The following is a 26,940-nucleotide window of genomic DNA, read 5'->3' on the forward strand; positions in this document are numbered from 1 at the left end:
CAGAGCTCTAAGGCACAAGTCCAGAGCACATGTAGCTTTGAGCACACCAGATATGGCTGATCATAATTGAGACGTGCTGTGCATGTAAAAGGCACACTGGATTTTAAAAAGTTATTTAAAAAGTAAAATACCTCAACATATTTTACTACTGGTGTATTTTGATCATGAGGCTGGTGGAAGGCTGTAGTATGCTGAGACACAGGGAGGGATTGTTTTTGCTAGATAATTCTCACCTGTTCATGTGACTTAGGTAGCATAGGTGAGTTCTATCAACAAACAGGAAGAGTCCTCAAGGAAAATTGAATATTATTTGCAGATAATCTGGTTAATGCACTATGGAATTACGATATGTTGCCTAGAAATTAAAATAGCATTCTGTTGATTTTTGAACATCAACCAACAGTCTACCATGGCCTCTGGTAAGCTATTGCCTCATTTCCCCCCAGGGGTCAAATTTATTTTATTCAGAAACACCTCAGTAGCATTTCCATTTATTTTTTGTGTGTATAATTTTAAATTCAGAGAAATCATTTCTTAAAATGCCTGATATTAAAGAAAACCTGGCACTGTATTGCCACTACTATAGCCAAGTAACATGTATGGAAAGAAGCATGGTTTAACGTGTTGAGTGTGCCAAATTTTCCTTAAAATTAAATTTGTGCCATATGTTGGTACCGCAAACCCAGTACTCCTTAGGCTGATGAAAATCCAAAAGGAACACATTCTCAGACTGAGCCCTGTTCTCTCTCTTTGTAGACACTATTTTATCTGGATACTAACAATGATCTTCCTTTGGGAGTGAGAATGAGTACCTACTCTCTAATTCTTGGTGAGAGGTCAAACATTCTGATTTAAGAGGTTCTATTTAAAGTTTACTTATCTTTTAAATATAGAAGGACCTATATTTCCAGTGCTTTGTACGTGGCTACTTTGATGGTTTAGAGGTGTGCTGTCCAATTTAGTACTCACTAGCCACATGTAGCTTTTAGCACATCAGATATGGCTGATCTGAATTGAGACATGTTGTGCATGTAAAAGGCACACTGGATTTTAAAAAGTTATTTAAAAAGTAAAATACCTCATTAACAATTATTGTATTGATTACACGTTTAAACAATCTTTTTATTTATTGAGTTACATAAAATGGATTATTCAAATTAAGTTCACCAGTTTCTTTTTACTTTTTACTTTTGTAACATAACTACTGGAAAACATAAAATTACATTTATGGCATGCATTATATTATGTTTCTATTGAACAACGCTGGTGTAGAGATTGTTTTTGATGAAGGATTCCATCAATTTATTATACAACCAGGCCATGAGACTGGAGAGGACTGGGGGAGGTCATCTATCCCACCTCCTGTTTTCAGTAAGGCTGGACTCCAACAAAATAATCCAAGAGTAAATCTTATTTTAAAGATTTGTTGAAAAATAAATTGTCTAACTTCTGTGGCTTGATTGCATATAAATAGTATAAACAAAACACAAGCAATTATTCTTGAACTCATTAACCCTCATGGCCAATCCCAAACCAACCTATAAAGTCCATCTCAGAATCTCTACATTCATCCTCACCAACTCTACGGTCCAAGCAACCATGGTCTCACCTGTGCTGCTGAATTTGTCTCATCAGCGGTCTTCCTCATCACACTCTTACTGCACTGCTGCAATCTTTTCTCTTCAAAGCAGCGTAGTGAGCTTCTCAACAGCACATGTGACCATGTCATTCCCCTGCCTGAAGGCCTTCAATATTTTCTCAATGGTGTCAGGGTGAAGTTCAAAATTTAAACATGGCCCACAAGCCCGGCACAGTCTGACTCTCATCCATTTCTCCAGCTGCATCTTGCCCATGTTCCCCAAGCTTTCTGCATTTTACTCATAGGGCCTTCTTTCAGTTCCTCATCCAGAGTATGCTCCCCCTCCCTTAAGAACCTCCAGACATGCCATTCCCATCCCCTAGAACACTACTCCTCTCCCTCTGCCTTCTTTGCCTGGTTGACACCTATTTATTCAGATCCCTGAGCTCAAGTGTCCCTTCCTCAGCACCGCCTGACCAAAATATACCAATTTTGACACTCAGTGTGTGTCAGAGCGCTCACTTTACCTTTATTTGTGTGATTATTTACTGAATGCCTGGCTCCCTTTGTACACTGTTTGCCTCATGAGGGCAGCAAGCCTGTTAGTTCACATTCACTATTGTCTCCCAGCACAGTGCCTGGCACATAATAGGCCTTCAATGAACAGAAAGGACAAGGGATGGAGTATCAAGAATCCTGGCTCCTCTTCCTTTACTACTCTTGAATGGCGAGGGAACACCCCTCATCACCATTCTGTCACAGCTCACTTACACACTCAACAGAGCACCTGAGTACTCCCGTATATCCATTAGCAATGGGTTCTGTTTCCATTTCTTACCACCTCATTGCCCCTACCTTGGTCCAAGCCACAACCTTCTTCCAGGAATTTTGGCTTTTCCTCTGAAATAGGTAGAAAATCACTTCCTAATAGCCTCCTAATTCTTCTCCTTACTTCCACCCTTGGCTCCTCTTAGCCTACTCAACAGAATAGTCAAATTGATTTCATTAAAATGTAAGTCGCATCTTGTCACTTCCCTGCCTAAAACCCTCCAACTATTTTCTATTTTTGAGTAAAACCAAAGTCCACCCACTAGCCTACCAGGCTTTCTGTGAGATAGTTACCTCTCTGACCGCATACCCGACCACAATCTCCCTTGCTTACTCTACTCCAACCCCTCTGGCCTTTCGTGGTTTCATACACACACCAGGCATTGGGCTCCTCAGGCCCTTTACACCCGCTGTTCTTTCTGCTTGCATAGCTCTTCCCCAAGATACCTACATGGCTCTCTTCTTTGCTTCCTTCAAGTTTTTGCTCAATATCACCTTTTCAGCGGGGCTGCCCTAACCCTGCTTCCCCCCACCCAGCACTCCCTAATCTCTCTCGCCTTCCTACATTGTCTTTTGTTCCCTGATATATTCCCAGTGCCTAACACAGTGCCTGCCAGGAAGTGGTTGCTCGATAACTATAGAAATATTGAGGCTCAGCTTACGCACCTGAAAAATAGGTGTGCTTGAACCCAGCCATCAAGCGTGAACATGCAGAGTTGGCCTGTGTTCATAGGGGGACAGACTTGGCACCACTTTGGAGCCAGTTCAGGAGACTTGGAGGCTCCCTAAGCCCTGACCAACTGCTTAACCTCTCAGCTCATTTCTGCAACTGTCTGTGAGGCCCCAGGAAGCAGTTTGGTTCCAGAGAGCATCTTAATGCTCCTTCCAACATCCTCCCTCTACTCCCTCTTCCATCCCCACCACACACAATATACTACACAACCCTCTCCCTTTCCAAGGACACAACTCAGGCTATTTCTAAAACTGAGATTCGGATCCAAAACAGTAGCCAACACACAGTGCTTCTGAATGGGCACAGGAAAAGACTGAAGACCTCTGAGCAATTTCCTGGCCCTATATTTTTCCATTCCAGTAAAAGAGGTCTTCTTTAGCTCAGGAATCTCTCTCGGAACCAAGCCAGTGCCTTAATGGTGCATGCCATTTTTTACTGCCTAGGCTTGTTTCTTTGTTCTTTTATTTTCTATTTTAAGTGATCAACACCTGGGTCTCTTCTGTTGCGGCCAAAGGTAAACTGAGTGTGAGGGGGTGGGGGTGGGGGTGAAAGGATTAAGGAAAGACAGATAAGAGAATGAAAGTTGGGTCTCGGTGGGACGCTGCTCCCTGATGAGGAGACAGCGCCAGCGCCCACAAGCCATGTCTTTATTTTATAGCAGATGCCACGAGGCAAAGTAGGGGCGTGATCACGTTGTTTGTTTCAACCCTACTCAACTACATGCACCTGAACTCTAGCACAAGGCACGTGGGGTTACGTGTTTGGACCATAGGTTCAAGCTTACAACCACAACCGTTGGCTATGATTGTGCTGGGTGGGCCCTGCCCTCCAGTTGGGACTTGCACGTGGCAATGAGAGGACCCTGTCCTTTCATTAGCCCGAGGCTTGAACCTGGCCAAAACACCGTAACCGCGCCCCACACTTTTCTGTCAAAAACATTTTGACAACCAACTCTACCAGGTGTTGACTGCTCGTTCAGGTACATATAATGCTAATGGAGAGCTCCCATCCTAAACAGGCGTTTTATTTATGATACATAATACTTAAATCACACTCTCTACCTTCAAGGAGTTTTGCAGATTTTACACTCCATTAGGCGGAGCAGGACTTGAGTTCATGTCTGATGGCTGGGAAAAAAGCAAGGTTAAACGATTTGCCTAAGGCTATAGCTAGCTGTGCTTCTGACAAAGTACTTTGTGTATTTTAATGGATAGGAAAATATAACTGATTTTTTAAAAAGTACTTCTTTAACAACTGTTTTTTTTTTTCAGTAAATTAGTTCTGAGTTCTTCCTCCAAGCCTTTTTAAGTCATATTGTGATTTACTCCCTTGGCTGTACTGGCTCCCCACTGTCTCCGGATACCATTTCCCATTCCTCATCTCCCTTCTCCCCTCCCCTTTCTCCTCCCCCTCTTCCTTGCCTTTATCCTCTCCAAGTTTCTGGGATACTCTACCTGCTAAGGGGAACCCACCATACCCCCAACTTGACAGGAACCCTTATCCCTGCCCCTCTAGGACCCACTTTCAGGTGCTAAGCATATTGTTAATGGATGGGGTCAAGTTCCTAAGGATGGTGAAAACCAGAGAATAAGTTGGTGTGTCTTCCTGGTCTATCAATTTTATGTGGTGGTGAGTAACAGAAAACATTCCAAATGCGAACAAATATAGATATGTTCTGCTGCAGAATGCAAGAAATCAGGACAGGTTAAAGTCTGAAATTCCACCTGTGGCAGACCACTCAGGATTTCTTTTCCAGATTTTTCTCTCCCATTAGGGGTACTTAGCAGTAGATTTAAAAAGTCTGAGAAGAACTGACACAACAGTCTTTTCTCTGGGCTCCAGGGAGATGAGATATTGGGATGGATTTTTCTAGGGCTTATGGAATCAGTGTCATTTTTTATTGTTCCTGTGAGCAAGAATTTTTTTTCCTGGAGACTCTTAGCAGTGGAGGGAATCTGGGCCATCCCTTCCCCTGGTCCTTGAACATCCATCAGGCAGCAATCTGACCAAACTAAGAGCCCAGTGGTCTTTATCTCATTACTCTGCAAATAAAAGCAATAAGCAAGGAAAACTATTACACCTGAGATTATGATTAAAAAGAAAAATCTGGCCCTAACCGGTTTGGCTCGGTGGATAGAGCATCGGCCTGCGGACTGAAAGGTCCCAGGTTCGATTCCAGTCAAGGGCATGTACCTTGGTTGCGGGCACATCCCCAGTAGGAGGTGTGCAGGAGGCAGCTGGTCGATGTTTCTCTCTCATCGATGTTTCTAACTCTCTATCCCTCTCCCTTCCTCTCTGTAAAAAATCAAAAAAATTTATAATAAAAAAAAGAAAAATCTGGCATGTGTTCAAAGTTGAAACTTCTATTACATAATGATTTCACACTGAATGTGTTGATCTTTAAAGAAAATGGGATGGGTAAAATAAAACAAAGGCTGAGCCACAGTAAGTCTGTTTTGGCTTTACCTGCCCACACCCAGGTACACGTGCATATGCATCTCCTTAAGCCCCAAGGACACTTTAGCCTAACATGGCATTTGGAGAGAAGGCACAGCATCATGTATGTAACATGCATGTTGGAGAGCAGAGAGCTCAAGAGACAAAGTCAGAAAACCTGGCTTTGAATCCCAGCTCCACCACCTACTAACTTTCTTAAGCATCTGTTTTCTCAGCCATAGTAACACCTTATTCATTAAATATTTCTAGCTATTATGGGCACATGGTTGGATTGCATTTTTCTATTCTCTTTATATGTAGACATGACCAGGAGACTTTCTTTGGCCAATAAAATGTGAGCACAAGTGACATGTGTCATTTCCTTGTGGAATCTTTGAAAAGCAATCTACGATTCCACATAATTTTCGTTCCCTCTGCCATAGCAACATTTCCCTCAAGCATTTCCAACAATAGCTGTTCTATCAGCCAAAAGGATGACCCAAGTCAAAGCTACCGCTGAGTCATGTAATGGACACGTGATGAAATGGGAAATACATCCTTGATTTCTTTCTTTCTTTTTTTGGAGTCTGTTTGTTATTAAAGCATAAAACAGTCTATTCTGACAAATACACTAGTTCATGGATCTGGAGAAAGATGAAAATGGGATACCTAATAGGTGATATGCATGGCACACAGCAAGTGCTAAATAAATGTTAGTTCTTCCCTCCCTCACCAATGTCTCTACATTGTAATCCTTCCCAGCCCTTTCTTATCAGCCATGAGCTATGCTACTCTTCAGAGAGTTTTTTCAATAAAAGAAAAATGAAAATAAACTTTAATTCAAGAGTTCTTAAAGTAGTTCCTAATACCCTGGTGAAAAGCTGAGAGAGCCCCTGTGTAGAGCCCAGTTGGGAATTCCCAGGATAGGAAGAGAATCTGGTTCTCTGGAATTTACAAAAAAGAAAGGAGCTAACAGCCTTATGAAAGAAATGAGCCAGAAAGTAAAACCAATGGACTCTGAAAATTTCCAACCATGAGAACACTCCACGCCCCCCCCCCCCCCCCCCAGCACTGTGCTGCTATTGTGGAGCTGGGATCAGGGCACGGGGATCTCATGGGGACCCAGTTCTGACTCTCCTTTTGCAGATTATCTGTCCTGGAGGGAGGTGGGGTCTTTGTTCTACTTAGTACCAGCCTTCATTTCAGTGAGAATGATGAAGATGGTCAGACCTCAGCTTTTAGCTGTTTCCTCACTGGCTCCTTAAGAGGCCTGTTCCTTCCTCCACCTGATGCAGGCTGTGGCTTTATGAGAGGAGAAGCCCACCCGGCCACTGCTGCTGCTTTGAGTAAATGCTTAGAATGAATCACTTAGCAACTTACTCATTTAGGCCACCACCTAATATTTTTTTTTGGGTGTTTAAGTTTACTCAGGAGGGAAAAAGTTCCTACCTAAAATCACTCTGGAAAGCCATGTCTTTGAGCTTTGCTCAAAGGTAAATCCCAATTAATCCATTCAGAAGGCATTCATTACAGCTGTGGGTCTCCAAATTGTTGAAAATTTTGAGAAGAGGGGAAGGAAAAAGGAATGGAATACAGATGAGACAGAGCTGTACAGCCTTTGGAGTTGCTTCAACTGTGACAAGTTGCTTTAACCTCTAAGCCCCAATTTCCTCACATGGAACATAGCAATAAAAAATAATAACCCATCTTACAGGGTTATTACAAGATTTCATAAAGTAAAAATTAGAAGCCTCTGGTATTTAAAAAAAGGCATTCAATAAATAGTAAGAATACTAATATTGGGCTTCCTAACAACACTGGTAAGAAGATATTTTCATGGTTGTAAAAAGGAAGGAGGAAGACCTAAGACAAGATTAGGGATGGGCATATAGAAAAATAACAAGGCAAATCAATAATTCTCAGTCCAAGTTCCTTACTTTTTACTCCAAGCCTCTTCATCAGGATCTTTTGAGGGAGAATCCCAGCAGCTTCTGTAACCCTGTAAATGGGCCTCAGAGAGCCTGGCTCTACTGTGCACTGGCCGAACCATTGGGATGGGGAGAGGGGCCATTCTGGGTCAAACATTTGGAGAGGGCCAAACTAGAGAGTTTATAGAGGTGAGGAGATGTGAACCCATATCTTACTGAGATGCTGATGAAACCTGGCATGTCATGAAGGAGGTGGGTTGGAGGCCTGGGGCCTTGATGGCGTATGCTTAAATACTTCAAAGAGCTGAGGCTTAAATGGACTGGATTTGTTTCCTGTGATCCCGGTAGGCAGAAACAGGGCCAGTGGATGGAGGTGACAAGGGAAGCATTCATCTCCATTCACCATAACCGTTAATTTACTGGAAACTTCTGGAAGACTTAAACTGGATCTTATTCCCTTTCGTGTCTATAGCACCAGCACAGAGCCTCATCACATGGGACAGCCAAGCAGCAGTAACTGCCAGGAGTTTTACTGGCTGGTCTTGGAAAAAAGCTGATTCTGAGAAACTGATATCTCTTTATTGACCCATCTGTCTGAGACCTTGTTAAAATAACCATGTCAGCCAGCGGTGAAACTCAGGGCAGGCCATCTTTTAAAATCTAGCAACATGCACTTATCTTCTACCTTCAATACCACATTTTGCAAACACTGAAGAAAAAAAAAGTTTCTTTCCGGCTCCAGTGTTATGTAATAAAGCTCAAGAACTGTCAGTGGGATGATCTGGAAGTGAAATTTTAAGCTACGTAAATATTGAGCCTGCTATGAAAGGTCATCCTAACTTCCTTTGACCCTCTTATAACTGTGGTCCTCAGCATTTTGGTTTGTGGCAAGAAAGCATTGCTTCTCTCCACCTAATGGTCTACTGGCCTCGTTTCCTCTTGAGGAATAAAGCCTGTACTTGGCACCAGTTCCAAGCCCAGACACTTTCTGCTGATCCCTTAAGTACACGTCTTGATGAATCTAACACATAAAGTTGATAGACGTGGAAAGTTTGCTGGACCCGAAGAAACATTGGCATCTCTCTAGCTTAAACTCACTGAAGCCAATATTCCCAAGTGTAGCATTTGCCTAAACCAGGTGCCCCAACTGCCTGCCTGTGACTAAGGGAATGTAGATGAGGAATTACATATCTAGAATTGCCCTTTATTCCTAGTTTACATTTATTCACTAACCAACTCCAAGAATGTCTAGCCAGTCCCGATTATGCATCGAAAACAGTGGAAAGTGGTGCCTAATGCAACAACAATACACGCAACATGTGCTGCGTGTTTCCACCGCAACAAGAATGTGTTAAAAACGTCGACTCGCGTGACTGTCACAGAATCCTGAGGTAGGGAGTAGCCTTTTTCCTCATTTGCCATTGAGGAAACTGGACACATGTAGGTTAAGCAAATTGCCCAAAGTCACACAGATAATACAGGAAGGAGTCAGGTTTTTTTAATAGATAGTTGTTAGAGGGAAGAAATTAAGCAATAATGATGTATACTTCCAGAAGCTTCCTAGACTTCTACCAAACATACCAACTTACTCTAGGGAGCAGTTTAAGAACGGAGAAGCTCGCTGCCACCAGAAGACCACGGTTATGCAAAGTACCTCCCTACAATGTATTAGTGAAGCCCAGCTTTGGCCTACTGCAGTGGTTCCCGGGCCTCTCAGCGTGAGGACTTCCTTTGTAAATTTTAAAAATAAAGTTATTTTGCAAATCCCCAGTAAGTTAGAAAAAGTACAAAATAACCAAAAGCTATCTTGAATTCAGTATCACCTTTAAATTAATTTATATTTTATTAATTACTGCACTATAACCCGATTGGAAAAACAGAGGTTCACACACTTTCAAAATACTGTTTTAGTCAGTTTGCAAACATTAGACACTTGACATCTAAACACCTATTCCTCGACTCCTTCCAATAACTCCAGACACCCCCCCCCCCAACTCCCCAGAGATCCAAATCCTTTATCTTCTCTGAGCCTCAGTTTCCTCATTTCTAAAGTGAGGACAGCAAGAGGCTTTTCAGAGGATCTCAGAATTAGCGTGGGACCAGAAAGAATTTAGACAGCTCTTATTCTGGAGAGTAGGAAAATGGTTAATAACCCAGCCCCTGACAAATACTGCTCCAGTGTAGTTATGGAGAACAGACACACATGAAAGAATTATGTGTGCAAGGCCACCCGCTAAACTAAACCATGCCTTTGGGATCTAGTTCTAGAACGTGAGCTGATCATCTGTAAAGCGGGAGTGCATGCAAAAGGGTACCTTATATACGAGGAATTCAATTCACTTAAGAGCTATCACTAAGAGAAAATATATATACACTTTAATAGCTGATAGCTCAATTTTGAAAATGAAATGTATTTTAATAAATACTGCCTTTATAATTATTCCAAGTGTGTTTATACATTTTTTGGGGGGACACTATATATATATAAACATTATATATAACACTATATACATAGCACTATATATAGAGATATATAGAGATCTAGATAGAGATAGAGATAGAGATAGAGATAGAGATAGATATAGATATAGATAGATATTCTGGGGGGAGGGGAGCTGCTGCCTATGGCTGAGAAGCTTGAAGTGACAGGAACCACAGGTTGCTGGTGTAGACTATAGTCCCTTGCTTTGCTGCACTGAGGCTAGAGTTGAGAAAACAGGCATGTGCACCTCATGGTGATAGAAATTTCTGGTTCAGTTTGAAGCTGCAACTCATATTTATTAAATGGCTACCATGGAGAGGGAGTTATACAATGGCACTAATATTAATATTTAATGCTGTTTTGATTCAAATGTAATTTAGGGCACATTTATTATGCAAATAAAAACTTGCTGCTTAACTGGTTCAACCCCCTGCATAATGCCACAAGCTTGCAATTTTACAGCCTGCATTCGTCACATTTTCAGGATATAATTGCCTCCAAGGGATGAAATCTTGGAAGAAGTTTCCCTCAATGACATTGGCTTGGGGGGCAGCAGAAATTACTCCAGTCTGTCCTTTTGGTTGTGGATTGAAAAGAAAAAAAAATCCATTTCCTCACTCCCAGTTCATGGTGTTAATGAGTACACAGCTTGATAACTTCGATGCCGTCAGGAAAGCTCCAGGGTCCATAAGCAGAGGAGTTCAGATTAATAATTCAAATGGGTGACATTTATTGAATATTGCCAGGCACTGTGCTAAGCAATGACATGAATTCTCACTCTTAATCCTTACAACAAACCCTAAGAGGGTGGTGCGATTTTATACCTGCCATGCAGATGGAGAAATTACAACTACCTGTGGTCACACCATGGCAAATAAGGGCGTGGGGATTTGATGTCAAGCAGTTGCCCCTAAGATGTGGGTTGTAACCTCTCCTCCAGGCTGTCTTGCACATACCTGACTTTCTGGGCTGCCTTCTCACCCTGGTTGACACCCATATTTTACATGTTGTTAAGAGGACAGGGAGTCAATAAAGTGAGAGGTATCTGAGTGAGAAAAGACAAAGCCATTGGTTGTGGCTTTATATGTGGCAGCGATGGCATGCTGATGAAGAAAGGACCAGAGGAATGCAGACAGGTGTGAGATGATCGCCCTTAACTAAACTCTCAGAGTATAAAACACAAAGTCAGAAGTTTCCTTAGGGATCAACTGTCTCCTTCATTTTACAGAGAAGAAATAGAGTCTCAGGCAGTTGCCCATGATCACAGAGCAGATGTGGGATTCAAAACTAACACTCTAACTCTCTAACTCTCTCTCTCTCTCTCTCTCTCTCTCTCTCTCTCTCTCTAATTATTTTTGATCAAGTACAAAATGATATACAGTGAAAATTTTCCCCTTACACACTTTTCCCCATCTCAGCCATCTCATGCTCTGCCCAAAGACAAATATTCTATGCATGTCAAAAATAGGCTTCATTTTTACACAAAAATTGTAGTGTTCTATACACTGGCAGAATCTTGCTTTTTTTAACTTAACTATGCAGGTTAGAGATTGCTCCATTATCAGAACATATAGAGCTGCCTCATTCTTTTTATTTTCAATTTTTTTAACAGCTCTATTGAGGTCAATTTATATAATATAAAATTCACGCATTGTTAAGTGTCAGTGTGATGAGTTTTTGAAAATTTATACACTTGTGAAGTCATTAACAAAATACAATTTTGAAATAATTTTAACACCTCCAAAGAGTTCCATTTTGCTCATTTTCAGTCAATCCCAGTTCCACCTGAGCCCCAGGCAGCCACTAATCTTTCTCCATAATTTTGTGCTTTTCAAAATTACATATGGATGAAATAATTCAATATGTATTGTATATCTGGCTCCTTAAGTAGTACTGTGTCTGCTTAGCATGATGTTTTTGAGATTTATCCACAACTTGCATATAACAGGAGTTTATTTTCATTGCTGAGGAGTATTCTGTTGTATAGACATACCACCCTTTGTTTATCCACCTACCAACTGTATGCTAACAAATGTTACATCTTTTGTTTCATTGAGTAGGTAAAGAATGGCATCTCATCATTTTAATTTGCATTTTCTTATGAAGTAGGATGAGTGTCTTTATTGTTTACACATTTAGGAGTCAAGTATATTTCATTTTATGTGAAATGTGTGCTTCATGTCACTCTCCCATATTCTGTTCATAGTAAGTTCTTAATGATACATATTACAAATGCTTCCCCTAGTTTTTTTGTCTGTCTTTTGACCTTATTTATTGAGTTTAGGCCCCATAGGAGATTTTATTTTAATGTAATAAAATGTATAATAAATGCTAAGCCTGGGTTAACCTAGAAAGAATTCCCCTACCCCGAGATTAAAAAAAAAATACATCTTCCATTTCTTTCTAGTATTTTTGTTTCTAACATTTTAAATTTTTGATCTGGAATTTATTTTAATTTAAGAAATAGGGATATAAGTTTATTTTCCCCCAAATAGCTACATAGGGGTCCCAACATCAATAAATATATAATAACTTTCCTCTTTGAAGTGCAATGATATATTTTATCATATATTAAATTTTCCGTATACATTTGCATTCACTGATATGCCATATTTTTATGTGTCAACCAGCACATTTAAACCTCTATTCCCTGGATCAAAGTTTAGCCTTCTTTTTTGCAGCCAGGAGGTAAGAACTCTCCATTCCTGGGGAACTTCATAGAGCCAGAGGTGGGTGACTGTGCCAGGATGTGACTCGGGTTCAGGAGAGCTGTGGATAATGTTGGAGGAGACGCCAACTTACTGGCTGCAATCTTTGATGGCCCCTGACGGTCAAGACGATGCTCAGAATAGTCCCTCCTTGCCCATATCTCTTAAAATATCTGGTAAGGGCAGGATTCTCGATATACCTAGGAATTACCATATTCCTCACTCTGAGAGTCCAAGTTCTGGCAGCTCAGAAACCCTGTCTTTATGGATTAAGTATAGTGCTCCTTAGCACCTTAAAAGTGTCCAGTATACACAGGTTTTAGGATAATGCTGGAAGACCTCTCTTTGTCCATTTTTTTAAACTTGAAAAGTCTGTAGGGGTGGGGTGAGGAGAGGAAGTTCCACTAGGCTGTGGGAAAGAAAACTGTGTGAACTAGAAAAACAGCAAGAGACAAAGTGGCGTCGTGTCGTGGTGGGTGTTCCACCAAACAGCACTGGAGGCCTGCAGCTTTTCCTCTCCTTTCACTTCCGGTGGACAAAGACCAGAGGGGCTCCGCGAAGGGGGAGATGCCACCATCTCCATCCAGGCAGAGGCCCCGTTGTGTCCAGGCTGAAGCAAACCAGAGGCGATTCCGGTCCTCTCCCTCACTGTCTTCCGGCCCTGCTTCCTCTCCCCACCCCTCCAACAATAGCCCCCTCTTGATTTCTGTTCCAAGAGAGAACGGTGAGTCCCCAGCGCAGAGGAAACTCGAAGGATTCTTTCCGCAGGGTTTGCTAACTGGGGAGAGTGAGGTGTGTGCTCTGGCATCTGCCCCGTGGTGTTGATGCTGGGGAGCCGGCCCCCCCTTCTCCCCGAGGACACAAGGCAGTAGCAGGGCTTCTTGTCCCCATTCTCCCGCAAAGGAGAAAGCTGGCAGTCTCTCTCTCTTTCCTGGAATGACTCTGAGCTACTCTCCCTTGCACCGTTGCTTCTAAATATTTTTTCAAACTGCTGAAAAAGCTGAACATCTTTTTGGGGTGATGTCCCTAAAATACTTGCCACTGCCCCTGCTGAGACTTTCTTACCCTGGGCCAATATTTTTGTGGACTAGACAGAGACCTGGCCCCCTCCCCAGATTCATTAGACCTGGGGAAAGGCCTAGGAATCCGCCGCAGGTGATTCTGAAGTTTGGTGCTCAGAACCCACTTGAAAAGCAGTATCCCAGACCTTTCCTCTCTGAGATTATCAGGCTCCCTCGGGATGGGGTTAACTTGCTGAGTGAGATCACAGAAATCATGCCTAATGCTGCCCAGAGCTGAAGAGACCCAAGACTTGTCCAGTAACACCGCTATCCGGGAGGGAGCGATGTTGTCTCAGACAAGGTCAAAGTTAACCTGGTAACTCTTTGGAACAGGGACCTACACTCCAAAATCAATCTGTGTACACATCAGGGCACAGCCCTGAAGTAGTGCTGCTCAGACCTGAATCACATGGAGATCGCCCTAACATGCTGATTCTGATGCGGGGGGTCTGGGAGGGAGCCTGAGAGTCTAACGAACCCCCAGGTGACGTCATGCTGTTGGTCCTTGGACTACTTTTGAGGAGCACTGCCTTAAGGGATACTTAATTTAAAAATATATATTAATTACAGATGACACCTTCTCCTTAACAAGCAACCGGCAAGCAAGCAAATCAATCTGGTGACCTTGAACACATCACTCACTTGTAGTTTCTCTGTTAAGCAAGGTGGTTGCCTTTCTTCATCTCTACAATGGGGGTAAGAAAGCACCTACTTCTTAGAATGGGAGGATTAAGTGGAAGGATGTCTGCAGAGCTCTCGGCAGGCCCCACACGTGATAGTGACTCCTCCATAAATGCTGCCATTGAAGGTGGTGGTGCTTGTCTGGTTATCTCATTCTCACACTTATGACCCGTCGCCATCAGAGAATGAGGTTTAAGTGAGGCCTTAACGTAGCAAAGGAAAATAGGAGAATGGGTCAGAATTGCCTGTGTGCGCCCTGGTACCTGGCACTAAAGAGACAGGTTTTATCGATGTGAACAGAGAGACAGCTTCTTTTGTTTCTACCACAAATAACAGAAACCTTAGACACCCCCCCCCAAAGTTATTATTGTATTTATATTTATCACTTTAAATTTGCCAAATAAGTGCAGAACTGCCTCCACCCAGGACCTGGTCATTTGGCTGTCTCCATGGCCTAATTACATAAAGGAAAGGGCATTGTGCTCCACAAGGATGTCACACTTCCCTCCCTGAACTCACCCCCTCGTGTTTGTATAAACTCAGCCCAAGTGGCATCCCTTTAACTTGGGTTTACAGCCCTGCCGAAAAAAACAGGGAGCGCTGAGCATTTCCTACAAGGCTGAATCCTGGCTCACGGCTCTTTTAGCCATGGAAAAAAAAAAATGACCATTCTGTCTCCCGTGCCAGAAATAATCTGCTAGCCCATCATCTGCCCAGAAAACACATGAAAAATAAAATGCAACCAACAGTGTTTCATGTGTATCTGATAAATGTTTATCTCCACGAGCAAGTGGGTGGCACCCTCCCCAAGCTGGCACGGTATCTGCATGGAGCAGCCCATGCACAGAATGGTGGAACCAGCCACAGTTCCAGTCATTGTAGAGGAGGGGCCAATATGGCAAGCTGGCGTGGCATTGTCCAGACCCCCAAAAAAGTCTGACTAACTGTTTCACTTATTAACTGCTGCATTTGTCAGTATATAAAGGCAGTATATTGTACTCTCCAGCCCACTTACTTATTAAGTCATCTATTCAACAAATATTTGTTGTGCATCTACTATATCTATATGCCATGTGTTGTACGAGGCTCTGGGCATTCAGGAGAACACACGAAGTCCCTGTCCTCATGATACTTGCTTTCTCGTGAGCTTACAGATTACACATAACTTTGGATGAAGATGTGTTCTTATTCTTTTCTCTAGAGGTCGTTCTTTCGTCTAGATGTAGCTGGCATTTGGCTAGCTGTTTCTGAAAGTGTACATCAAAATATGTGTTGCCTCTCTGTTCCTGTCAGCTGGAGACCTGTGTCTGTTGGTGGTTTACTTTATTGGCCGTATAAACATAGGAGGAAAAATATCAAGTGATTTAGGCAGAAATAAAATCAGGAAAATCAAAACTTTTTCTCTATAAGTTACAGATTTTTCTTATAATTAAAACAGACTCAACAGGACTTCTGAGTGTTGTTTCAGTAAACACTATAATCAGTTTGCCCTTCCAAAGCAGAGACAAAGGAAAACCAAAAGAAACTTATGAGATTGACTCTACCAATATTTTTCAAATAGTGAATAGAAAAATGTAGTATCTGTGTTATCCTGGATCCCCGAAAGAAGGCAACCTCACTATAAGATATAAATAATACAGAAATGTATAAATCAAAAAAAGCCATGCATACAGAACCACAATATTTATAGATCTCAGTACTTGCTTTTTTACAATTTATATATGTCTGGCTAAAGAGCATTGATCAGTCTCATCAGATTGCTTGACTGACTAGCACATTCCTTACTTTATGCGATTTCTAGAATAACTATTGATATATTTAAAACTAATTTCTAGAGAGAACATCCAAAACAGAATAGTAATTCCACTTAAAAGCATGGGTCTTAAAACATATGCTTTTATTTATTGTCAGTGCAACACTGAAGACGACAACAAGACACTGACCATCCGTTTGAGAGAATCGCAGGATGTCAGCGTCAGAATCTCATAAATCTTCTAGTGCAGGGGGCAGGAGAGAAGGGTGTAAACAAGCCCGAAGGTGAGCTCTGGTACATTCACACACACACACACACACACACACACACACACACACACACACACACCACCTTAGGAATCACTGGTTTGGTCCAATCCCATCATTTCATAGGTGAGAATACTGAAGTCCAAGCAAGTTAAGAAACCTGTCAAGTCTCCCACACAGGAGGTGGCAGAACAGAACTGAAACGTCTGACTCCGTCTGGCCTTTGTCTCCGGCACTGAGCTGCGGTGGAAGACACCTTCTGCTAGAACAGTGGTTCTCAACCTTCCTAATGCCGCGACCCTTTAACACAGTTCCTCATGTTGTGGTGGCCCCCAACCATAAAATTATTTTCATTGCTACTTCATAACTGTAATTTTGCTACTGTTATATATGGTAATGTAAATATCTGATATGCTATATGTGTTTTCTGATGGTCTTAGGTGACCCTGTGAAAGGGTCGTTCGACCCCCAAAGGGGTCGCGACCCACAGGTTGAGAACCGCTGTGCTAGAACAACCCAGCTTCCATTTGCTCTCTGAAGGTTAAGTTGTCCACACAAATCTCTATTGTATCAGAGCCTCTAATTCGAACTCAAGAACCTCATGGGTTTGGGTTATTGGTGGTCGATTTGGGTGGGTATTGCAGTTGTATGTTTTGCTTTTGGAAAGTGGAGAGGGAAGTTGAACGAAGATCTAAGTTAAAGAACCATTATTACTTGACAAACTAACCAGCATGTTTGTTTTAAAGTTTAGAGTGAGAGAAAAATAGCAGCTGGATAACCCCCCAAACACACACACACACACACACACAATGGTGACACCTGTGTTCTGTTTATGGGTGTGAAGGTAACTGGCTCAATACTAAAATGTTTGAGGCAGGATCTCTGAGGGCGCTGAACCCTTGGTGGGTGGGGCAACATGTTACTTCAAGTCCTTTTCTCTCTGGTTGTCATGGAACTGCCACGATGGTCTCCAACAGAAGTGTTTGCAACCCTCCCCGGCCAGGTCACCAATGGCACAGAGCTTGAGAGCTTGGGAAGTGGGTGAAAGGGAGAATGAAAGGTCTACAGCATGACTGCAGTCTCTTCCAACATTCATCTGAATTGAAAACTTTTATTCCAAGACAAACTTTCCCCTGCTCAGAGCTCTGCTGAACACAGATGGCATTTTAATGAGGCTAAATCTGGCATTTCCGCCATTATCAAAGGAAATATCAAAACATTTGCCTCTACCTTCCTTTATTTTACAAGAATTTGGGGTTCAGGATAATAATCTTCACTCACTGTGTGCCCAACTTGAAACCTATGAGGAATAATTTTTGTTCTGATAGACCCTTGGCATAGTATTGATCAAGAAGTATGACACAAATTACAATAGGTGTATTCTATTCCTACATTAAAAAAATACAGTGCCCTTAAGTAATAACACGACTCTTAAAAAGTTACAACTGACATTGACTCCCACTACTTGCCACACATTGTTCAATGCGTTGCACAAATAATCTTACTTAATCTTCACAACAAGTCTATTCTGTTGGTGCAATTCTACATTTGGGAAAACTGAGACTTAAAGGGGTTAGGAATCACCTGGAGTAAGGCCCACAGTCAGAAAGTCACAAAACTGGAATTCACACCCCAATTTGTGTAACAACAAAGCCCATGCTTTAGTTGTTCTGAGCCACATCCCAGCACACAGACCTACAGGACACAGCCTAACATCACATTTATGCGACATATTTGTAATTTAATTAGAGTATGTGTACAGTTTTGGCGCCAATTAATTAATAACATGTTCTGTGTGTCAAATTCTGGACCATTCCAGGCTGGAGTTCCCCTGATGATATCACAAAAGAGCCTCTGATGACCCCAGAGAAGAATCACACACTGGAAGTTTCCACAAATGCCAGCTCACTCCTTGGAATGGAGTGAACACAGATTGGCACTAACCAGACTAAACTAGTCAGTGGCTTTTTCTCTGTCAGTAGCTGAATTTGTTTGCCCCATCAAATATTCTCATGGCAAATGACTTAACAAAACGGAAATATTGAATATATCTTTTTCTTTAAGAGAAAAGAAGATCTCCTGAGCTCCATAACCTCAGGCCGCAGTGGAGACCCATCTAGAAGGGGGGCTGTTGTGGGTGCCAGTGGCATATCACCTTTTGCCTTCCTCGTCTTTAGTCAATGCACCTCTGCTGTCACCTTTTAAAAATAGTGTGTTGCATTTTATGTGTTTATCCAGTAACCCAAACTGGAGAGCATTCTGTGATGTTGTTTTAATTGGGCACAAAATTAAATACATTATCAAGGAAAAGCGAAACTGAAAGAAGCAAGTCAAGATCGCAGCCCTGAGTTTTCCACTGGGGTCACAATTGCTGATAAAAGATGCAAAGTGCCCGATCCAATCAGTTCCTGCTACCTTCTGACCAGCAGATCTATGAGATGGGAGCCTAGGGCAGGTGGTAGGGGAGCTGGAAACCACTTCCAACTGTGATGAGAATGATTCTGCGTCCTCAAGCCGGCACTCACTCATCACGTCTCTTTGACGTTGCTCATTTTATAGTGCTCCTAAGGAAAGTCTCTTGAAGAAAGGAGAAGAAGAAAAAAGGCTGCTAGTGGAACAAGACCTACATAACAATCCAGTTCTATCATATTTTCTCACTCTTATTAAGAGGATGGCTCTTGAATAAAAATTTTGAGTAAAGTTTTTTTAAAAAAATATATTTTATTGATTTTTTACAGAGAGGGGGGGAGAGGGATAGTTAGAAACATCGATGAGAGAGAAACATCGATCAGCTGCCTCCTGCACACTCCCCCCTGGGGATGTGCCTGCAACCAAGGTACATGCCCTTGACCAGAATCGAACCCGGGACCCTTGAGTCCGCAGGCCAATGTTCTATCCACTGAGCCAAAGCGGTTAGGGCTTGAGTAAAGTTTAGAATAAAGATTAATTACTTGATTGTGGTTAATGTATAGTCTGGCCAAATTAATTTATAAATGAGAGACTGGCTATTTTTATTACACTCTTCACATCCCAGGTGACTTCAACCAGTAAATTTCATGGAAATGAGTATATATATATATATATACTCTGCATGGTTTTTGTCTTTCAACCATTCAACAACTCTGAATTAAATGATTAATATTAGTAAATTTACACAGTCTTTCCGAGGGACCTTGCTGGCCTATTTTTGACAATGTGATCTTGCTTCCCTCCTGGCTTTTACCATGATGAGTTCTTGGTAACATTATCCTCTCTGACAAACTTAATTAAAACAATCTAGACTTTAAAAAACAAGGTATATGTTTTTAAGCTTGACTGGCTTGCTATGTCATCCTATTTGGAGTTTGGAAAACCAGGCTCTGGGTGAATATGTCTCAGTTACATCTATAGCTTGGTTCTTCACTGCTACTGACACAAGCGATCAATCTCAGTCCTCCCATCCCAGTTACCTGGTGTTTTCCAAAACTACAGCCATATGCCCCCACATCTTTGTCTCCTTTTGTGTGGCAGATGACATCTTCCACTGACAGCGGATGATCAATTTACACCCATCCCGCATGTGGAGCCCGAATACAGAAGCAGCCCCCACACACTGTGCAATTCAAGTGGCATCCCCTTCTTTTCTCCCTCCTACCTCGGTGATGCAGAATAACAGTCATGAATTAGCATTTCTCTTCTGGAGGGTGCTGAGTGGAAAGAAAAGAACAAGAGGAGGGCACCTCAACCTAGACAACGGGTCACAGAAGCCCCAGAGCAAACCACAATTCTTAGCAGACAGCATGGTGAGGTTCCCGACGCACAGCACCGAGGAGGAGCTGAATTCTCCAATGAGCCACCTCGCACGTTCCAGTGGCTCCTGCTTAATCCAGCCACGTTACCTACGCCCAAATTCAGATTGAACACACTGTCCTGCTGAGCCCCATGCACTTCTCTTTCCAGTTCGGCCAGCCTCCTCTCTGCAATGAATCAGTTTTCTCTTTTTTTAAAAAAAAAAATATATACGTATATAAGTTTAAATCCTGGGCCATCCATCAGCCGTCCCCTTGATTACAGATCACACCCAGTAAGGTATTTTCTGGGGAGACGCCCACGGCAGTGCCATCCCAGGGGCGCTGAAATGGAAGCAGAAAGGGTTGCATGGGTAACTTACCGGCTCCTGAGTCTGAGTGGCTGCAGCAGCCCCCGGGCTTTACCTGGTCCCCTGCTCCCTCTGTGCCTCTCCCTCTCTCTCCCTCCTTTTCTCGTGTGCAGAGTGCAGGGAACTTAAAGAACTCGCAGGGACAGTGTTTCGAATGACTTAAGAAAGAGAACAGGAACAATACTTCGTTCTCTTTTTCTCAGATGAGTACCTTCGGGAAGAAGGAAGGAAGGGAGGGGAGAGGGAGGAAGTCAACAACCCTTTGCTTTCCTGAAAAAAAATAAGGAAACAGAAGATAGACATCTCATTTTCTCTTAAACAAAATGTTGGAAGGGGCAAAAAAAGAAGAGAAAAAAAAAACCTTTGAAAAAAGGAATTCCTCAAAAATGCTCTGGGCCCTGGGAGGTTGAAAGAGATGAAAAGCCTCACAGGCCTGGCCTGTCCAAACAAAGGGGGTTCCAGAAGGAGGCTCTCCTGAGCTTGCCGGTCTGATATCTGGTTTGCAGAACTGACACAGCCAAAGAGGAACAAATCGTCCCCCGGTGACTTGGAGCAAAGGAAAGCTGTGTCTTCTGTGCTAACTGAGGCAGACCTGCAGCCTGGAAGAGCCGGGCGGCCCGTCAGCCGGATGGACGGCCCTTCCCAGGCCCTTGCAAACACCAGCGCTGCTGCAAACCGCAGCTGACTCGGACCCGCAGCGTTCCCCCCGGGACCGAAGAGCACAGTCTGCACCTCACTGAGCTTCATGCCCTGGACAAGCCAGGCTTCCGTCTCTGCTGATAGTTAAAAAAAAAAAAAAGCATTTAAAAAGCAACTTACCACACGGGTACTGGACATAGTTTTCTCAGAAGTGTTGTTTATGTTGTCCTAGCCTTGACATTCTTAATGCTTCTTGGATTCACAACATACCCTGAAGCAGCGTAGGCCTTAGCCCCGCCAGCCTCAGGGGTGGGAAGGCTGGACAGGAGGAGAGAGAAAATGGAGGGAACATCCTTTACCAAGTTAGGGGCGCTTGGGAGTTCAGGGGGCAGGCATGAGCTCCAACCAGGGTTAGGCGAGTAGGAATGAGCTTGGCTTAAAATTCTCTGACTTGTGCTGTGTGTCTTGTGCCCTTCATTCATTTGCTCAAGACCATTTTCACCGCCAACAGGAACCAGCAGTTATGTGCACCTCTGTGGCAGCAAAAGAAAAACCAGCTTTAAGGTAGTTCCCTATTTCACTCAGTTGTGAAAAAAGGGAGTGGAGAGTTACACCTGATCACAAAATGCAATTAAAGTAATAGCAGGGAGAGAGGGACTCTGATTCAGTCTCTCTGTGGGACTTTTATTGGGTCCCATGGTCTTATAAGATTATTCTTTTATCACAACAGTTTACTCCCCCTATTAATTATATTCATCTATCTATCTATCTATCTATCTATCTATCTATCTATCTATCTCTCTATGCGCTGATTTAGTCTATGTATCAGAGAGAACAGAAGGTTAGTAAGAGCCAGGACAGAGTCTTATTCTTTGCATTCCCCATGGCACCTATACTGGCACAACACATGGGTTTCTGGCGTGGCTGACCCAACCCCATCTGCCGATGAGAAAGCTGACGCCCTGAGAAGAGTCTGTAGGGTTTGCCCAAGGTCACACAACAGGGACAAAAACCAAAATGCTCCTCTGTCTCCGGGTGCAGCTCAGCGCTCTTTGCCCTCTGCTGGCCTTTCTCTATATCCTGCCTCTGTAGACATGGAAGGAAAATGAAAATGAAAACCCAAGAAAGCAAGAGAAGAGCATGAGAGAATGGAGTGAACTGGGGAAGGGACAGCAAGGAAGCCTTTTTAAAAGAGTAGCAATACTGGGACAACCCATGGAGTAATTGTGAGGTTAGAGAAGCAAATTCAGGTAAAGGCTGAAATGTAGCATAAAATGTGGAAGTAGGTGGAGTAAGGGAGAGGGAGGGAGAAGCAGGGAGAGGCTGCTCTGGGTGCTGTGGCAGCACCAGCAGTGACAATGAGGGGATGTGAGGAACAAAGATGCTCGGGCTACAAAATCCTTGCAGGACAGAAAAGTCCCTGGTCACCTGAAGAATCGGTGACAGCAGCATGCAGCCCCTTCCATGTTCTTTTCTTCCTGCAGCCTCAGGGCTGGCCAGGCTGAGCCCCAGGAACCCAGACAGAGTCCAGAGGATTCCCTTTTACATCTGTAGAATGTGGGGGCTGTCACGCTGAGGCGCGTTGTTTTCTCCCAGCCAGCTGACCGCCCAAAGGAGGCCTGCAAGGGGCCTATGCCATCTGGGCTGCGCAGCTTCGATGTCACGGAGTGGCGTCCGGTTGGGGCCTGGGGACATCACCTCTGCACACACTGGAAGGCGACGTCTCATGTTTTCAAAATACCGCTGGGAAGCAGCTCGGGTCTCAGACATTCAGCCACAGTTTTTCCAAAGGGAGCCTCGGCCCTGCCTGTGCCAAGCTGTTCCCTTCATACAGCCTGTCACCCGGTTTCTCCCTCCTTCCTGTTCTGCCATCACATGAACAGTCAGCCCCTCATACTTGTCAGCTCACCCACTGGGGGTCCAGAACCTAAAACTCCTCCCTGGGTTTCACAGGAGAGGTTTCCATCAGGCTACTCCAGCTGGGCGCTTCCTCCGCAGCTACCTCATGGGCATGGATGCGGACAACGGAGGATACCATGGGTAGAAACAGAATATAGCTGCCCCTCTGACCCAGCAGGGAAGCCACACATTGCGGTGGGTATTAGAGATCATTTGAGTGGAGAAAGGGAGCTGCAAGACCCTGGGTCTGGATCGGGGACAGGAGAAACACCCAGCTGTAAAATTCAGTGCGACCAAAGCAATGGCCGGACTCAGAACCACAGAAACACAAGCTCTACTCAACATGGCTCCTCGCTTCCGAAGCATCCTAATTGGTACTGGTCCAGCTTCTGACTAACCAGAACTCCACCTGTCCACCCGGGACTAAGTTGACCTTGACCATGGAGCGAGGGTGGATTGAAATATAACATCTGTTCTGAACAGTGTACATGTCAGTGACCTGTCACAAAATGGCCATGTCTGTGTAACAGACACAGAACAGAATATCCCCTGCAGCCCTCTAGCCACTACCTCCCCTCGGGTCACAGGAATCCTAACTCCTACACCTGACCTAGATGTGGATTGCCTAGTATTAAATTCACACACAAATGACATCGGACTGGACTTTGTGTTCCGGGTCCCTGCCTCAGTGTTATATTTGTGAGAGTCACCCCTCTTGTTGAGTGTAGTGGCTGGAGAATACTGCATGTTGTGGCAATATCGCAGTTTATGCACCTGCTCTACTGAAGATGGGCATTTGGGTTGTTTCTAGTTCAAGGCTGTTTCTAATGGGCTGCCAGGAATATTCCTGTTCCTGCCGATGTCTTTTTTAAGTCTGATGCAGGGCTCACCTCTCTCCAGGAAGATGCCCACTCCAGTGGTTCAAACCTTTTGTTTGATTTCCTTTGGCACATATTTCCTCTCACATTGATGCGTGGCATACATGGATTTTTTTCTTTTTAATTCAAATGGCTTTGGTTTGAGGACATGGCGATGTCGGCAGAGTTCCTGTGGAGCTTTGGAAAAAGTTGGGAGCCACTGCTCTCACCTCTGGCTGCAACCTGGAGATGCTGCTTCGAGTCACCCTCCACCGACTCTCCAGCTCCCTCCTGATTCTGGGGGGAGGGGTTTCTCCCCCTCCTCTAGGCTTCTCACGGACAGGCTAAGTTTCATTACATTAATGTGCAGAAAAGATGGCCAAGTCTCAGGCCTGAAACTGCTTTGACATTTCCTTTGTTTCTTTGATTTATTCTCTTCACTTTGCCAAACCCCAATATTTTCCAAGTCCCAACCCTCAAAACGTGAGAACATTCATTTCTTTCTTCCTTTGTAGCTTTTTTTTTTTAGCATGAAAAGATGATATGAAGAATTTACTTAGACAAGTTTTTGAAGAAAGTCTGTTTTCTGCATCTAATTTCCTCATTTGGCAAATGGGGATAACATAACACCTATTTTTCACAGTATTAGGAGTAAAGAGTAAGAAGAATAGCTAACATTTCATATACTCACCATGGGCCAGGCACTGTGCTAAACACTCTACATGTCGTACCTTCTTTAATCATCACAACGGCCCTACGAAGCAGCTGTGATTATTGTCCTGTACCTCCCCTTCTTTACAGATGAGGCACCTGAGCATGGAGAAGCTATAATACTTCCCCAATACCATACAATTTAGTAAAATTTCAAACCCACTGTATTCTGGCTTGGAGCCCTAATTTTTAACTGTGAAGCTAATTTGCCCTGCCCTCTAAACAAACACTGCCTGTCACACAGTAAAAACTCAATAAATTGTCCTTCAAATTGAAGAACAACATCCTCTATAAAACAAAAGAGAAAAATGTATGGCACAGAGGCTCATTCTGCAACCATTCAGTGCACACATCTAGGTGTGGTCAACGTGCTTCTGGATTTGATTGCCAGGTAGTGGAGAGACACACTAAACAAATCACACCTGGATATCTAAGCAATGTGGCCAGTGCTCTGAAGAGGAAATCTTGGAGTTGAGAACACTTATAGTCAGGTATAGGATCTGGACAAACGATCAGAAAATATCTTTCTAAGTAAAGGACATGCAAACTGGAACCTGAAGAATGAGTAGGCATGCTCCAGGCAACGAAGGGGAGGCAGCAGTTTACACAAGGGGCAGCCTGGTGAGTCCAAGTTCAGATTCTGAACTTGATCTTAAGATGCATGAGAAATCATTCAATATTTTACACATGAATAGGATATGATCAGATATGTATTTCAAAAAGCTGATTTTGATAATTATGTAAAAAATGTATTGTGGAAGACAAGAGTAGAATCAGATGAAGAGTTGTAAAGTCTAGTCTAAGTTTGATCATGCCAGTAAGGACTCTTGGGAGACGCAGGTGGACATGTTAGTTGCCTAGAGAGATCATGGGATGATACAGTTTGCGAGCTACGCGGATATGTTGTACGACAAGAATCTGATGAAGAATGAATATAGGCAGTGCCTGGTACACAAACAGCTAGCTTATGAAAGTTCATACTTTTGAATGGCAGCATCTCTACCATGCCCCCACCCCATCCCCAAGTCCCAGAGTCTCCAAAACTGAGTACCTATCTCCCTTCACCCCATCCCAACCTCCTGGTCTACTTGCCCTGCTATTACTCTCCTAAGATGTATCCCCATGCCTACACTTCTTAACAGTCACCCAACAGAGTTTGCTTCCCTCTATCACATACCCAGTACTATTACCGAAAAGCTGATGGCATCCTCAAAGCTGGCCCAAGAGTGAAGAATTTGCGGGATGGAGTAGAGCTTGAAGGAAATGTACCCTCGGCATTCCATGTTAGAAGCTAGGCAGGCAGAGATTTTCTAAGGAAAGTCTCTTAACCGTGGTGAACTGGTAGTGTTACAATTTAGTTATAGCATATTATGGGTCTTAAGGACTGGCCTGTGGACTTAATCACCAAGGATTGTGTAATTTCTACAAGAAAATGCTTTCTAAGCTCCAAATATCTCATAGAAGCAAATGAGTATTTTTAAGTTGGGGAATGGCAGTAGTTGCATTAAAAAGCAGCTGTGTGTTTATTACCAGGTCAGAGGTGAGCGAGCATTTTCCTCCGGTATTCACTTTCATAATTCAGTAGAGCTCATCTTTTCCACTCTTCCTCCAGAGTGGCTTTTTCTTACAGGTTTTCTCCAAGCATCCTAAGATAGTATGTGTCTGTGGCAAAGAAAAAGGACAGGAAATAACTTTATTTTATATGATTAAATTCTATTTTATATCATTAAATTCTATATGATTAGAGTTCTCGCTCCTTGGTAAAGTTAGCTAACAGTTACTAGTATATATTATTATTTTTCATGGCGCTCACTGGTTCTTTTCACAGTCCTAGACATTAGCCCTGAGCATTGACCAAGGTTGGCTGATTCATGGTCTCCTCAGAGGTGGCTGGTTCTGCTCATGGCTCACCCTCAGTGCCAGCTTCTGTCTTAGGAGCATCCACCAAATCTTCTAAGACCATGTTGACTAGTGCCCAGACCTCTACCCTTATCCTTGTCATCTCTACAGCCTTATATTGGTGAGACTCAAGGTTACTGCTACTCTATGAAAAAACCACAATTTGTCTCATTTCCCAATGTTTTAGGATCCAGCCCACACAGGGGGTTAGGTTTTCCCTTCTTCAACCCCATTGCCACAACTTTCAGTTTCTTTGTACCTCGACCAATGGTAGAATTAAATATTAAATGAAGTAGAACTCAGCTCCCCATGTTTAATAAAGAGGGTATGGTGGGGAACATG

At 43.2% G+C, this 26,940-nt stretch overlaps 1 protein-coding gene across 2 annotated transcripts in view; it reads right to left on the reverse strand.

Annotated features, from left to right (window-relative positions):
• Nucleotides 1–20,661, reverse strand: part of ZNF366 (zinc finger protein 366) — a gene marked incomplete at its 5' end in the record, with an annotated part of 61,962 nt that extends 41,301 nt beyond the window's left edge. Inside the window, one exon of one of the 2 annotated variants that reach the window (XM_081088580.1) lies at nt 20,606–20,661. Coding sequence is in view for 1 of the 2 variants with exons in the window: in XM_081088579.1 (XP_080944705.1) it covers nt 14,468–14,615 (148 nt within the window). Of the gene's footprint in view, nt 1–14,467; nt 14,616–20,605 lie in introns of those variants that run through there. The other variant, XM_081088579.1, reaches the window with a different exon arrangement.
• Nucleotides 20,662–26,940: the final 6,279 nt, after the last annotated feature.

Source organism: Myotis nattereri (assembly GCF_964212035.1).
Source record: "Myotis nattereri genome assembly, chromosome: 4".
NCBI lineage: Eukaryota > Metazoa > Chordata > Mammalia > Chiroptera > Vespertilionidae > Myotis > Myotis nattereri.